Source organism: Microtus oregoni, unplaced genomic scaffold, assembly GCF_018167655.1.
Source record: "Microtus oregoni isolate MIOR12 unplaced genomic scaffold, Mior012 000020F_ref0000438, whole genome shotgun sequence".
Lineage (NCBI taxonomy): Eukaryota > Metazoa > Chordata > Mammalia > Rodentia > Cricetidae > Microtus > Microtus oregoni.
Window position 1 is genome coordinate 15,604,786 of NW_024543079.1, and position 14,245 is coordinate 15,619,030.

At 44.3% G+C, this 14,245-nt stretch overlaps 1 protein-coding gene across 2 annotated transcripts; it reads right to left on the bottom strand.

The window, feature by feature from the left end:
• Window positions 1-73: 73 nt before the first annotated feature.
• On the bottom strand, window positions 74-11,223 carry Bpifa2 (BPI fold containing family A member 2). Of its 2 annotated transcripts, none has more exons than XM_041670101.1 (9): window positions 11,167-11,223; window positions 9,755-9,995; window positions 6,966-7,101; window positions 6,223-6,330; window positions 4,873-5,025; window positions 2,677-2,758; window positions 1,997-2,060; window positions 1,468-1,538; window positions 74-180 (listed from the first exon to the last, which is right to left on the bottom strand). In XM_041670101.1, the coding sequence occupies exons 2-8, from the start codon at window positions 9,978-9,980 to the stop codon at window positions 1,510-1,512; spliced, it is 798 nt and encodes a 265-aa protein (XP_041526035.1). In that variant the 5' UTR covers window positions 9,981-9,995; window positions 11,167-11,223; the 3' UTR covers window positions 74-180; window positions 1,468-1,509. The 2 variants fall into 2 exon arrangements, with proteins under 2 accessions (XP_041526035.1, XP_041526034.1); XM_041670100.1 differs by having other exon boundaries at window positions 74-228; window positions 11,167-11,222.
• Window positions 11,224-14,245: the final 3,022 nt, after the last annotated feature.

Genomic DNA, 14,245 nt, shown 5'->3' on the forward strand with positions numbered 1-14,245 from the left:
TTCTCACCCACACACCACACACCCTACCAACCACTTCTATTGCAAGGATTAAAAGAAGCCACATACATCAAGGTGCAGTTAATAGTTTAATGCTGGGGTGGTGAGGACAGGAAGATTGGAGTCTGGGAGGGTCCTTCAGGCGGGCTCAGGCAGACCTTGTACAGATGGTGGCTGCAATTTCTAGAGAGAAATGCCACAGGAAGTCAGATGACGGCCCTGGGAACTAACCTGGAATGAGAACAGACGGCCTCAGGCCATTAGCTGTCACAGTGGCAGTGAGAAGATCCAGGAAGCCTGGCCTCACCATATCCACTCATCCCTGAAGTACCACATGCATTAGTCCTTGGAGAAGAGAGGGAAAGCTGTAGATCTGGGGCCTTGTTCTCCCCCGTGGCCCTGACCCTTCTCATCCCTTCCTCTGAATCAGATGCAGATGGGAAAAGATTTTGAGTAGAAGCCATGCCCACAAAGTCAGAGTCTGGATGTAGGCCATGGGTAACTGTCTATGCTCAAAGTCAGAACTCAGTCAAAACCACCCAGGAAATTCTTTTAGTAGCAAAAACCCCAGCTCAGTCTGGCTTCATGATGCAGGCTCAGGGTTCAGGGTGTAGTGTAGTGATATTTCATTTGTATTTGTATTTTAATAAATAAAACTTGCCTGAAGTTCAGAGAGTAAAACAGTCACACTGATCAGCCTTACAGATCAGGCAGTGGTGACACACACACCCGTGGTGACCAGTAGTCACACTAGTTTGCCATAGAAACCAGGCAATAGTGGTGCATGCCTTTAATCCCAGAACTAGAGAGGAATATAAAACGGGAGGAGACAGCTCTCGCTCACAGTCTCATTCTGAGATTCTTAGAGGCAGAATCGCCATTTCAGACTGAGGTAGAAGTAGGAGCCAGTGACTGGCTGCTTTGCTTTTCTGACCTTCAGGTTGAATCCCAATTTCTGTCTCTGGGTTTCTATTAGCCGTGATACAATGTACTCAAAATCAGAGTTCAGCCTGGAGTCAGGATTGGGTCTCACTTTCTCTTGTCTTGTGACAGAAACAAAACGAGCATAGCCCTGGCTCCTGACAGGCTGCTGTGCACAGGACAGGGTCTGCCTGTGGGTTTGATGAGAACTGCCACCATAAGTCACGTGTTTGAATACTTGGTCCCCAGTGAGATAAACTGTTTGGGAAGTTTAGGAGGTACAGCCTTGTTGCAGGAGGTGTGCCACTAGAGATGGGTATTAAGATTTGAAAAGACCATGCCTCTCCTAGTTAGCTCGCTCTAACTGGTGACTGTGTCTCAATACATGAGTTCTCAGCTGATGCTGCATGCCATGCCCCTCAGTCTGATGGTCGTGAGTTCTAACCCTCTGGGCTTCTGAATCCCAAAACAAATGCTTTCTTTTGTAGTTTCCCTTGCTCACTTTGTTTCATCACAGCAATAGAAAAGTAAGTAGGACACTGCCCATACCAGCAGGAGTGCTATAGCATCCCTCCTTTGGCTCCTTCCTCTTCAGAGGGAGACTGGCAACTGTAGATTAGCTGAAAGAACCAAGTCATGATCAAAACCTCAGTATTTACCATGGGAAACTGAACAGAGGCCCACCCAACTTGTTACCTCCCTCCTGCTCATTCCTCTGTCACTTCTGTGACTTCAAGTGTGTCACTTTTCATCTAAAGTGGGCAATGACAGTGGCCCACTATACAGACTCTCTTGAGGACACAATGAGGTAGCACACACAAGACACTAACGGGCTGTTTAAAGGGACTGTGTAACCACAAAAGGATCACCTCCAGGTTCTGACACCCTTGGTGCCTGATTCCTGTTTCCCCAGCAACCCTGTCAATCATGGAGACCTGAAGCCTCAAAAGAAGCCCCAATGAGGGGAAGAGAAGTGAAAGACCCAACTTTGTCAGGATGCAAGGTCCCTGGCAGGGGCACACCCACAGCTGTTGTCTTAGCCCATGGAAGGCACTCCAGTCCCCAAGCTGTGACTTACAGAGGAGGTTTTGAGTAAGATTTACATTCACATGGCTGAATATGAACTCGATCACAGGACATATCTGAGAGGCAGAGAGAAAGAAAAGGGGAGAGAGAAGGAAAACAAATGAGACTTTGCTGGAACACACTGCCCAGCCTCTCCAAGCAGAGGGGCTCATTTCTAGGAACTTGAAGACAGTTAACCTTAACAATCTGGAACCATGAAATTGCAGCAGCCCAAGACAAAACTCTCCCAGGCTTCTGAGAACCCCCCACCTCAGAAGTTCAAGATCTGAAGATCCGCCATCCAGAACCTTTATACCCCCGACTCCTTAAACCTTGAACTCTTGAGCCTGGAAATTCAAGATCCTCGGAAGGCTTAAGCCTTTGGGGAGCCCCAATGCCCAGTTCCCTGCAGCTTCTCATTCACAGGTGCTTAAATACAGTCGTTTAAATGAAAAGTGTGTTGATTACAGGAAAACATTAGCTTAAAGTACACGGGTAGTGTACACGGGGCGCACACGGGTGGCGCATATGGGTGGCGCGCACGGGTGGCGCGCACAGGTGGGGCATGGATGTGGTATCCAGCTCAAGGCAGCACCTGTGATTTCTGCCTCCTCTCTCTGTAGCCCAACTACTGAGGGTAGAGGAGGTGCCTCCAGCAGGCCTGGCTCTGGGTGCCAAGAACTGGTGACTTACTTGGTTTTGCAGCAGGCTGCTCACTGACTTTGTAAGAAGGCTAGAGACACCATCCAATAATCTGTTGATAAGGGTGCTTCGTCTGGAAAAAAAAAGAAGAGATTTACAAAGCTTGGTCAAGAGTTCAGCGTGACCCAAATAGTCCTCCAGAGGTCATGTGACACACAACTCTCCTCTGCAGACTCATTTGGACTCATTTCAGCTTGTTTCCCAGTGGCCCATGTCAGGAAGGACCATCACTGAACATCTGAGCATCTCACGCCTAAGTAGCTGCTTCCTCAGTGCATCATTCATCCAGCCTCATTTATAGAGCACCAGACTGAGCTTTGGGACACTGGGGAAATAACTAATAAGTTTTTAACCTCTTTTATAAAGAAGTCTCACTGAGGTTGCCTTTCCCCCTTCAACTTTCACCCAGCTGCCTTTTCCCAGGGTAGCCCATCCTGAGTGTTTACTGAAGGGAAGGTTTGCTCTCATTGTGTCCTGCTAAGTAGGGTGGTCTGTGTAGGGATCTCCATTTTCCTTAAATTCCCTGATGGACCAAATAGTCCTTGGCCCGCCTTTTCCTCAGGATGTGTTGTAGGAAACAGAGAGCCTGTTCATTTTCACCAAATCCATCTCCAGGGCTCAGAAAAAATGCCTGCCTGGAACATCACAGATATTTGACTAGAAGAAAGAGTGAAGGGGCAAGGAGATAGCCTAGGCCACATGTAAGCATGAGGACCTGAGTTTCCTCTCTAGTATTCATATTTTTCAAAAAGGAAGAAGGAAAAGCCAATTGATAACAAACACTTGTAATCCAGCACCATGAAGACAGAAATGGGGAGATTCCTTGGTCATCTTAGCCTATGTGGTGATCTCCAGCCACTGACACATGTGCATGTGTGCCCACAGGCACACACCCCATCTCCCAACACACAAAACAATCAAAGAACAGGTACAGTTAAATACACAGTGTGACATCTCGTCTGGTGTCACCCACCTATGACCCCACCACTCAGGAGACAGAGGCAGGGAGAGCTCTGAGATTGAAGCTAACGAGAGCTGTACAGTGAGACCCTGTCACAAAGTGTGTATGCACACGGTGACAACAGAAACAAGTACTATGAAGGACAAGAGAATATTCTTATAAGAAAAAGAGAAAAAATCTAGCAAAGGCCCTGAGAGGTGAGAAGATACATTGAGTTCAAGTAAGTTGTTTTATTTAACAAGACTATCTGTGGTAGGAAAACGTTTGCCTGAAGCACAGAACAAAAGCCAGTGGTTCTAAAGGAGAATGAGGGCAGACCAGCCTCAGGAGAGTATTCTTGGCCATGGGTATTCAGACCCAGTGGAACAACATGAGTTCCCTGGATCTGCTTCGCAGACTGTGGTTCTGTCTTTAGTTTGAGATCAGGTCTTTGGTAGAGGGAGGTTGGTTGGCCTTAGGACATAGTTATCAAGGCTGGAATCAGGGGCCATCCCTCTATTCATGACCAATCTTCCCAGTCCCAGTCCTTGACTTAAGGGTAATGTTTCCTTCCCCAGACACTGGGTACCTTCACCTCCTCTGACCCCTGTTTGAGTCAAACCTGTATATTAAGCACACAATTAAAAGTGCAGATATGAGTATCAACAGGAATCAGTGATGGAAAATGACAGGATTAGGATGTCAAGATTCCACTCTAGGGATTTTCCTGAGGGTAGAGATTACTTCAGGACAAGCAGAGACCATGCTAGCATCTAATTTTCCAAATGCCTCCCTCTGGAGGTGGATGTAATGTTAACATGTTCAGAAGCATGAGGCACATTGACCCAGCTGAAAGGTACCATAGGCACATGCATAGTATGGCTGGAAAGGCTCATCCTCCTGCCTCAGCAATGGAAAGACATAGTCTATAGACTCAGTGTACATCTCATGGTTCTTGAGCACTTAGCATGTTGCAGGCTGTAGGCTAAACATGTGTATTTTCTCATATCTCCATCCCAGAAGGTGATGAGTATAGATCTCTACTGTTCAGACCCACGGATGTGCAAACTGAGGCCGCGAAAGAGGGATATAGAGTGACAGCGCTGATGGCTGTGGCAGAGTTGACACTTGAGGCTGGTCCTATTGTATATTTTACGATGCTACTTCCCAGGTATACGAATAGGATTAAAGTCAGAGGTCCTAAAGCCCCCCGAGAGCCTGGCTCTACTGAGATGGATGAGCCTTACCTGCCCAACAAGGAAATGGAGATATTGTCGGTATCACTTGAGCATTGCCCTATACTCAGTGTGGGAAGGCCAGTCTTGGCATCGGTTTGAACACCGAGTGAAGTTGCAAGGTCCAAGGAAATAGAGACATCAACCATGGATCCAATGATAGGCCTGCAGAAAACAGGAGTCACACCAGGCAGAGGTCTAGAAGGCTCTGCACTGTTTTCATCTACGTGGGTGGACACAGTGCAGGATGTCTATGGACAATGTCAGTATCACAACAGTAATGTCAACATGTTACAAATACTCTACAAAACTTACATGTTTAAATTAGACTTCTCTGGGCCATGCATCATTATCACATGCAAGATTTTTACTTGGCATGAGACAAATAATAAAAATTAATTGCTAACATTGTGTAACACAAATTACCTGTGGGCATTAATTTAAAATATTATATCTGGTATACTCCATCTAATCATTATAATGGTTCTAGGAGACAAATCACATTTTTTCTTGAATTCTGAGCATGAAATCCTGGTCACAGAGAAGCTGAACAACTACCACAGGATCACACAGCTCATGGCTTCACAAGTGTATCAGATACAAACACCACTTCCCCCAGTTTTGATGATTGAGGCCAGAGACTCACATATACTGGGCAAGTGCTCTCTTTGAAGGGTACCCCCCCCCCCAATCTCTAGAGATTCTGCTACACAGATTCTTGACTTGGCCATTTTTCTGTGTCTCTCATTTTAAGTGGAAAAACTTTAAAAATTGTATCTTACTTATCCAGGAGGTCTAGCCCAAACCTATGAGTTCCAAGTACTGTGAGAGAATCCATCTGAGAAATTAGTCTGGCGTACTTACCACGTTGAGGCAGATTCATGATGTTGACCTCACAACTCCACAAACAAATGTGAGTGAGCATGTAAAACTTTACACACACGAGTGAACACAGGCAACACACACACATTTTCTCTTTTTTTTTTTTTTTTTTTTTTTTTTTTTGATTTTTCGAGTCAGGGTTTCTCCGTAGCTTTTGGTTCCTGTCCTGGAACTAGCTCTTGTAGACCAGGCTGGCCTCGAACTCACAGAGATCCGCCTGCCTCTGCCTCCCGAGTGCTGGGATTAAAGGCGTGCGCCACCACCGCCCGGCTTCACACACACATTTTGTATCAACATTCAATCACTTAACATGGCATGTTTTCACTAGACTATTTAAAGATTGAGATTTTAGGCCTCAGAGGGTCCTGTCTTTTAGAGATTAGGAAATTTGGGTCAGAGGTCAAAGAGTAACTAGGAATTAAGTGCCTACTTACATAGGTTATATTGTACTCCACCCCCTAATCCAAGTGACATACTCACAGAGTCACAGAGGCATCCAAAACCAGGGGAAGCTTCAGATTGATGCCTTGGAGGTTGGAAGATGGTTCAGCTTGCAAGTTCAGGAAGCTGAGTTTGTTAATTCGCAACCTGCCCAAAATCCACAAATGCCTTCTTGTCATTCCTCCCTGCAGCATTGCAACTCTGCCCATCACCCTCTGGTCATTCCTCCCTGCAGCCCTGCAACTCTGCCCATCGCCCTCTGGTCATTTCTCCCTGCAGCCCTGCAACTCTGCCCATCGCCCTCCTGTTCTACCACATCCTGGTCACAAGTGTGAGCCTCTATACTCTCAGGTGCTGTGGACTGAGCCAGGGAAACAATAGTCAGCAGAGACAGAACTTCAACCCAGGACTGTATGACTCTAAATTTCATGAAGCCACTGCTTGGGACTAAGGAGTGTGGATTCTAGTTTCCTGTCCCTTGAAGGAACTTGGACTTTTACTCCCAGCTTTCTTTCAAGAAGAGCTGTGTCATTCTTAAAGAAAGGCTTTAGGTACCAAGATACAAACAATCACCTTCAACCTGAAATTACAGAATGTGGGAATCCAGATGTGTAAACTCTCCAAACTGGCCCTGTAGCCCTGTCTCAGACTAACTCAAGCTCTAATGAGCCTTGCCTCAGAAGTCCTCAGCTCTGGGGTGGGAAGACAAGGTTTATCCATTTGACTTTGAAACTGGGTAGTCAGATAGTCCTTTTTCTGGGAGCAAAGAAGCACCGACTCACCCGTAACCATTCTGAGATGAAAAGGGGTTTAATTTGCTGAGGTCCAATGAGTTCAAAGCTCCTAGAATGTTGTTCTTGGCTAATGCCCAATCCGTGGTTTTCTGAAGAGATCCCACATCTAGGTTCTGAAGGACATCTGTCAAAACAGTCATCAATGAGTGCCTGCACCACTAGGGAAGGAGCTCCCATCCTCCTGGCCTCAAGGAAGTCAGTTTCCCTGTGCTGTGGCAATCAGTCTCTGCATCAGGTCAGTGAGGGAGGGATTGCCACCATCTCCACTGTGCAGAAGAGAAACCCGAGACTCCTACGGTTAGGAAATGTGTCCACAGAGATGGCTCCATGCACTGATTCTAGGTTGTCCTAATACTAATACATATTGAGCATTTATCAAAAAAAAAGCAATCAAGCAGTTGAAGTTGATTGTGTATACCTGTTTTCAGGGATGACTTAAGGATCTGTCCCTTTTAGTGAGATGCTCACAAGGGTTTGAAAGACTTAATCAAGCAATTGAGAGAATAAACTAAGAAATGGAATAATCTAGAACCAAGAAAAAACATAGAGGGAGAATACTGTTCCAGCCAGTAAAAATGAAAAACAGGTATTCTCAAAGATGGATTGGAATCAGGTCCAGAGAAAATAAATTGACATTGGAGGAAGAGGGCAGAGCATCCTAACAGAAGATCTCAGAGAACAGCTAGGGAATTAATGAAATGAATGGCGTGTGCCAGAGGCGTGTGTAAAGTGTGAGGGCATGTGAGGGATGATTGTGCAGAAAATTATCTCTACCGTGAAAACAAGTTATCCCAGCTTAGGGACAAACAAAATGAAACAACAACAATCCCTTATCTTCAAGAGGACACACGGCTTAAAATGCTGCCTTGGAATATTTATTGTAACACAATAATGCTACTAATTTCTCCACATTTTGTAACCTGTTTCATTTCTTTGTGTGGAAAGCACTTGGATCAGAAACTTGGTGTTGTATATGTTTTGCCCCAGTTTTACTGTGATGTTTCAGCTCATTCTCCAGCTTTAACTGCTGAAATGAAATTGCACAACCGTGAAGACAAAGATTAACCTTTGTTTCTGAAGACAGCTTTCCTGTCTGTACTGAGTATCTTTTCCACGGAAAATATTTCACTTCTTCCTTTAAGAATGTTTGTAATGTGTGTGTGTGCACATGTTTGTATGTGTGTGCATATGTGCATGCATGCGTGTGTGTGTACTTGATTTTTTTAAAGAAAAGTATTCATATATGACCATACACTCTCTGTGTTCTCCATGCAGACATGAGACTGGAGAGATGGCTCAGCATTAGAGAACTTGCTGCTTTTGCAGAAGACCAGAGTGCCATTCCCCAAACCCATGTTGAATGGCTCATCACTATGTGTACCTCATGGGCATCTGACACCCTTTTCTGGCTTCTGGGGGCACACAGACAGATATATACAGAGGGACACATACATACAATTGAAAATAAATATTAAGAACACTTTTAGTCACACAGATATAAACACAATAATTCTACTCGGCTCTGTGCTGACAGAATCTACCTAAGATGATGATGCAGCTAGCATTGCTTAGACAACTCCATATTGCCATACAACTCCCTAGGTAACCTTGAATCTGACACCCTTTTCTCTCTGCTGCAGTTCCCCAGCTGTGGAATGCTCTTAGGTAACTTTCAAAGTTATTGGCAAGGTTTGAAGGCAGTGTGTGCAGAGCTTTCCTGTCCCTATAGGAACTGCTTGTTAGTTAGCCCAGTTCTTCTATGGCAGAGAACAGAGGGGCAATTAAGTAGGAAGTTAAGAAGTTTATGAACATCCAAGCTAGGTGGGTTGATGTCACTTCCAGCCAGTCAATGAAGACCAATAAGAAAATGTCAAACTAACTACAGAAACATATTCTAATAATTTTGATACACACTATAGTTAAAATGCGCAAACCAGTAGTAAAGATGAGAAAAATGAGAGGATGATTAGTGTAGTAGGAAGACTGCTTGTTCATTTCCTGGCTGCCCAGACTCCGGAAATAACCACACAGAAACTGTATTAATTAAATCTCTGTTTGGTCCATTAGCTCTAACTTCTTATTGGCTAACTCTTACATATTAATTTAACCCATTTCTATTAGTTTATATTTTACCACAAGGCTCATGGCCTACGAGCAAGGTTCTAGCGTGTCTGTCTCCAGCAGCAGCTCCATGGCTTTTTCCCTGACTCTGCCTTTTTTCTCCCAGCATTCAGTTTAGTTTTCCCCACCTAGTTCTGTTCTACCCTATCAGCCAAGCCAGTTTCTTTATTAACCAATGGTATTCACAGCATACAGAGGGAAATCCCACAACAGGTTAGGATTAGAGAAATGGAAAGTGAGATGAGTTACATCTGCTCATCTCTGATAATAGCAAACCAGTTAATGCTGTCCATATTAGTGCTTAAAATGAAGCAGGGTTGGGGGACAGGCTCCCACAGATTGCTAGAGAAAGTGGGATAGGTACCATTACTTAAGATGTACATACTATTTAAAATTTTGAAATCTCATTTTGGTGAATTTATTCTGTATATATATATATATATACATATATATATATATATACACAAGACTCTATTAGGATGTAATGTCATGGCACTGTTTATTTCTAATATGATAAGTAAGTGCTATACATTTCTCAGTAAGATACCCATAGAAGACAACACTGCCTCCTCCCAGTAGCCTCTGCTATTGAAGGCATAGTGTTTATTAGGGCTACTCCTAGGACCAGCAGGCAGATGGGACCTATATTGACTCACCTCCAACAGTACCTGCAACGTCCAAATCCTTCACAACATTTCCAACGTCCAAATCCTTCACAACATTTCCAACGTCCAAATCCTTCACAACATTTCCAACGTCCAAATCCTTCACAACATTTCCAACGTCCAAATCCTTCACAGCATTTCCTAAGCCACCCAAAAGTGAGTCTGAGGTTCCAATGAGCAGACCACAGAGGACAACAAGGCTCCCAAGTTGGAACATCTTTGATGCTGATACCTGGATGGTCATAGAAGGAAGAAGAGTGAACAGGAACCTACAGTGAACTCCTGTTCATCTCATACTTAACCTTCCTACAAGACAGACGTGATTCTGTTCACAATAGGTAAGAAATAAAACCAGCAGAGATGCCCACCCTCAGAAGCGGATAGAGAAAGTGAGACCAAGTACACAATGGAATTTTATTCTGTCATAACAAAAAAAAATGAAATCATGGAATTGGAGCCATTGTGCTTAGCAAAATTGGCCAGATTCAGAAAGGTAAACACCCTATTTTCTGCCGAATTTCCAGTTTGTGTACGTATGTTTGTATACATATATGTGTGTGTTGACTGTGTGAGGTCATAAAATAAGGAGACTATGAGAGGAAAAGAAAAAATCTTGAGGGAAGAGAAGATGGGGGAAAGAGCTAGTAATACACATGACATGAAAGTAAAAGGAGGAGGAAGCCAGTAGCAAGGAGTGGGGATGGGAAGGACAGCAGGGGAGGGAAAGAGACAAGAACTGAGTATGTAGGAAAAAGCCACAGTAAGCCCATCAATTTGTATGGTGAATTTAAAAAGTTATAAACATAATTAAATACAATTATAACTTAATAAAATAAGGAAGCAGGGCAGGGAAGGTAGAGAAACTTTAGAGACACGGTCAGGGAGTAGAGGGTGGGGCTTGGAAAACCAATCAACTCTAGCCTTTGCTCTTTATGCATGGGACCTTTGTGCTTGCTGCCTTCTCTGTTTGAAATAGATTTCCTCTTCATTTTGCCATCTAAATCTGTTTTGTAGAGTCAGTGAAACTTCACACCTTCCATGAAGCTAATTCCAGGTCCCTCCCCAGAAACCAGATTGAGGCTCCCACTACCATGACTCCACCAAGCTTGGTACAACACTATCTTTAGGGAAATAGGTACAGCTTGTGTCACCATTAAGCCTAGACCCCGGTAAGAAGCCTTTCTCCATACACTAAGACAAGTCATTGATGAATAAAATCTGAACAGTAAACAGAACCCACAAGAACCTAGGCTGTCACTAGTCTGACACAATGTCATCTGTGTCTTCAAATTTGTTAGAGTCTAAACTTCCCTGACACAAACAGTGTCTTCCTTCTGCTTCTTGCCCCCAAAGCCTCCTGCAACCCCTGGCATAGGGGTCACTCTAGGAGAACTCATACTCACAGATCTGCGAAGGATGCACAGGGAATGCTTGCTTCTCTCTAGGGTTGCAGGGGTGACAGTGGCCCTTATATTGTGATGGCAGGATGAGATGCAACCCCAGTTTCTAGGATAGTTCAAGGAGACTCCAACGAAAATACCTAAGGTTAGCCAAGTTATTCCAACCCAAAGGTCACCCAGGATGCTTGAGTGGCAGTGACGGACCTTGTGCCAACACTAAGGCCCCAAGTTGTTGAACCTGAGGCTGCCAACAAGGGGTAACAACAATTCAGTAAGTGCTGGGAAGAAGACTCAGAATGTATCCATGGAAGAATACTCTGTTGAGAAGGCTCCTAGTGTTTGTCAAGGCTAGCCCATAATTTGATAACTCATAGAGGAGAAACAACCAGCTTTGGTTGATCAATGAGCACAGTAGAATTGTGGCTCTCGTGTTGCTCTATCCACCCTCCCAGGCACGCTCCCTCTCTCTGAGTGCTCCAGTCACCCTCCTGAACAGAGTCAGCCACTGTGGTGCTTTCTGTTAGAGGCCATAACGAAGTTCCTCTTTCATCTTGCTGACAGAATTATGTCTATTATAAACTAGCTGCCTATGCGATTTTGTTTAATCTACCCTTAAGGTGATTATTTCTCTGAGTAGAAAATACCAATGGCTACAAATTAAAAGGAGAAAAATAAGTGAGTTCACGACCATGGCGAGTGTTTCTTCCTTACAGAGCCAACAAGGATGGTTGAATGATTGACCAATATCAGCCATGTTTATAGTGTGACTGTGTGGCACACGTTACCATTGGGCAGGAGGTGATGATGTGTGAATGTACAAGTCAGGATGCTTGTGGACTGAGAGGGAGGAATCCAGTTCCTCTGATTTAAGAGAATAAGCCAAGGAAGTTAGGGAGAACTGATTTGAGATGAAAGCTCACAAACTTTAACTGTGTTGCAAGGAACGGCTTGTTCGTCCCGGCCACCCAGAACTGAAATAATCGCACAGAAACTGTATTAATTAAATCACTGCTTGGCCCATTAGCTCTAGCTTCTTATTGGCTAACTTTACATATTACTTTAACCCATTTCTAATAATCTGCGCATCACCACAAGGTCATGAGCTACCAGCAAGGTTTCAGCATGTCTATCTCTGGCAGCGGATCCATGGCATCCCTCTTGGCCCTTCTTTGTCCCAGCATTCAGTTCCGTCTTCCCTGCCGACCTAAGTTCTGCCCTATCAACAGGCCAAGGCAGTTTCTTTATTCATTAATGCTAATCACAGCACACAGAGGGGACTTTGATATCACCTTCCCTTTTCTATTTAAATAAAAAGGAAGGTTTTTAACTTTAATATAGTAAAATTACACATAACAAAACAGTTATCAAGCAAAAATTACAGTTAAAATATTTCTATTTACTTAATCTTTTATCATAACTAAGGAAAACTATAACTATAACTATCTATCTATTCTTCAACTCTATCAAAGACTCCAGAAGGATACAATATTACCTACGTAAACAGGAAGTGCATTGTAAGCAACTTTCTTTATTATTATTATTATTATTATTATTATTACAAATTTTCACCTCCTCCCCTCCTCCCATTTCCCTTCTCCTCCACCATTCCCTCTCCCCCGCTCTCCAGTCCAAAGAGCAGTCAGGGTTCCCTGCCCTGTGGGAAGTCCAAGGTCCTCCCCCCTCCATCCAGGTCTAGGAAGGTGAGGATCCAAACAGACTAGGTTCCCACAAAGCCAGTACATGGAGTAGAATCAAAACCCAGTGCCATTGTCCTTGGTTTCTCAGTCAGCCCTCATTGTCAGCCACGTTCAGAGAGACTGGTTTGATCACATGCTCCATCAGTCCCAGTCCAGTTGGCCTTGGTGAATTCCCATTAGATAGGCCCCGCTGTCACAGTGGGTGGGCGCACCCCTTGCGGCCCTGACTTCCTTGCTCATGTTCTCTCTCCTTCTGCTCCTCATTTGGACCTTGGGAGCTCAGTCCAGTGTTCCAATGTGGGTCTCTGTCTCTATCTCCATCCATCACCAGATGAAGGTTCTATGGTGATATGCAAGATATTCATCAGTGTGGCTATAGTATAGGGCCAGTTCAGGCTCCCTCTCCTCAGCTGCTCAAGGAACAAGCTGGGGACATCTCCTTGGACACCTGGGAACCCTTCTAGAGTCCAGTCTCTTGCCAACCATCAAATGTCTCCCTTAATTAAGATATATACATATATACTTCCCTGCTCCCATATCCACTCCTCCTCCATCCCAACTGTCCCATTCCCCCACGCTCTCCCCATCTTCCCCTTCTCACTCCTCTCTCTCCATCTCTCCTTACCCCCGTCCCACCCCCACGCCCAAGCTCTCTATTTTTGCTTGGAAATCTTGTATACTTCCAATATCCAGGAGGATAACTACATGTTTTTTGGGGGGGGGAGGTTCACCTTCTATTTAGCTTCTCTAGGATCATCACACCTGTCAGAATGGCTAAAATCAAAAACACCAATGAAAGCCTTTGCTGGAGAGGATGTGGAGTAAGGGGAACGCTCATCCATTGCTGGTGGAAATGTAAACTTGTGCAACCACTTTGGAAAACAGTGTGGTGGTTTCTCAGGAAATTCGGGATCAACCTACCCCAGGATCCAGCAATACCACTCCTGAGAATATACCCAAGAGATGCCCTATCATATTACAAAAGCATTTGTTCAACTATGTTCATAGCAGCATTATTTATAATAGCCAGAACCTGGAAACAACCTAGATGCCCCTCAATGGAAGAATGGATAAAGAAAGTGTGGAATATATACACATTAGAGTACTACTCAGCGGTAAAAAACAATGACATCTTGAATTTTGCATGCAAATGGATGGAAATAGAGAACACTATCCTGAGTGAGGTATCCCAGACCCAAAAAGATGAATATGGTATGTACTCACTCATTAGCAGGACATTGAGCCTATAATTCATGATCCTAGAGAAGCTAAGTAAGCAACTTTCAAAACTCTAGAATTGACAGATATCTCGCTACCTGGACAGTCACCACAGTTCTTCTGTACTGTTGGGGCATCCATCTTCAGCATACAGGTCTATAGTGTCC

Excerpts from the sequence above, each read along its gene's own strand:
- Bpifa2 (XM_041670101.1), bottom strand. The coding sequence starts at position 9,980 with ATGTTCCAACTTGGGAGCCTTGTTGTCCTCTGTGGTCTGCTCATTGGA. Across the intron at positions 5,026-6,222 it reads TTGGATGCCTCTGTGACTCT|GCCTATCATTGGATCCATGG; the intron begins GTGAGTATGTCA and ends TGTTTTCTGCAG. Across the intron at positions 1,539-1,996 it reads TCTTACTCAAAACCTCCTCT|CTAATCTACAGTTGCCAGTC; the intron begins GTAAGTCACAGC and ends TGGTTCTTTCAG.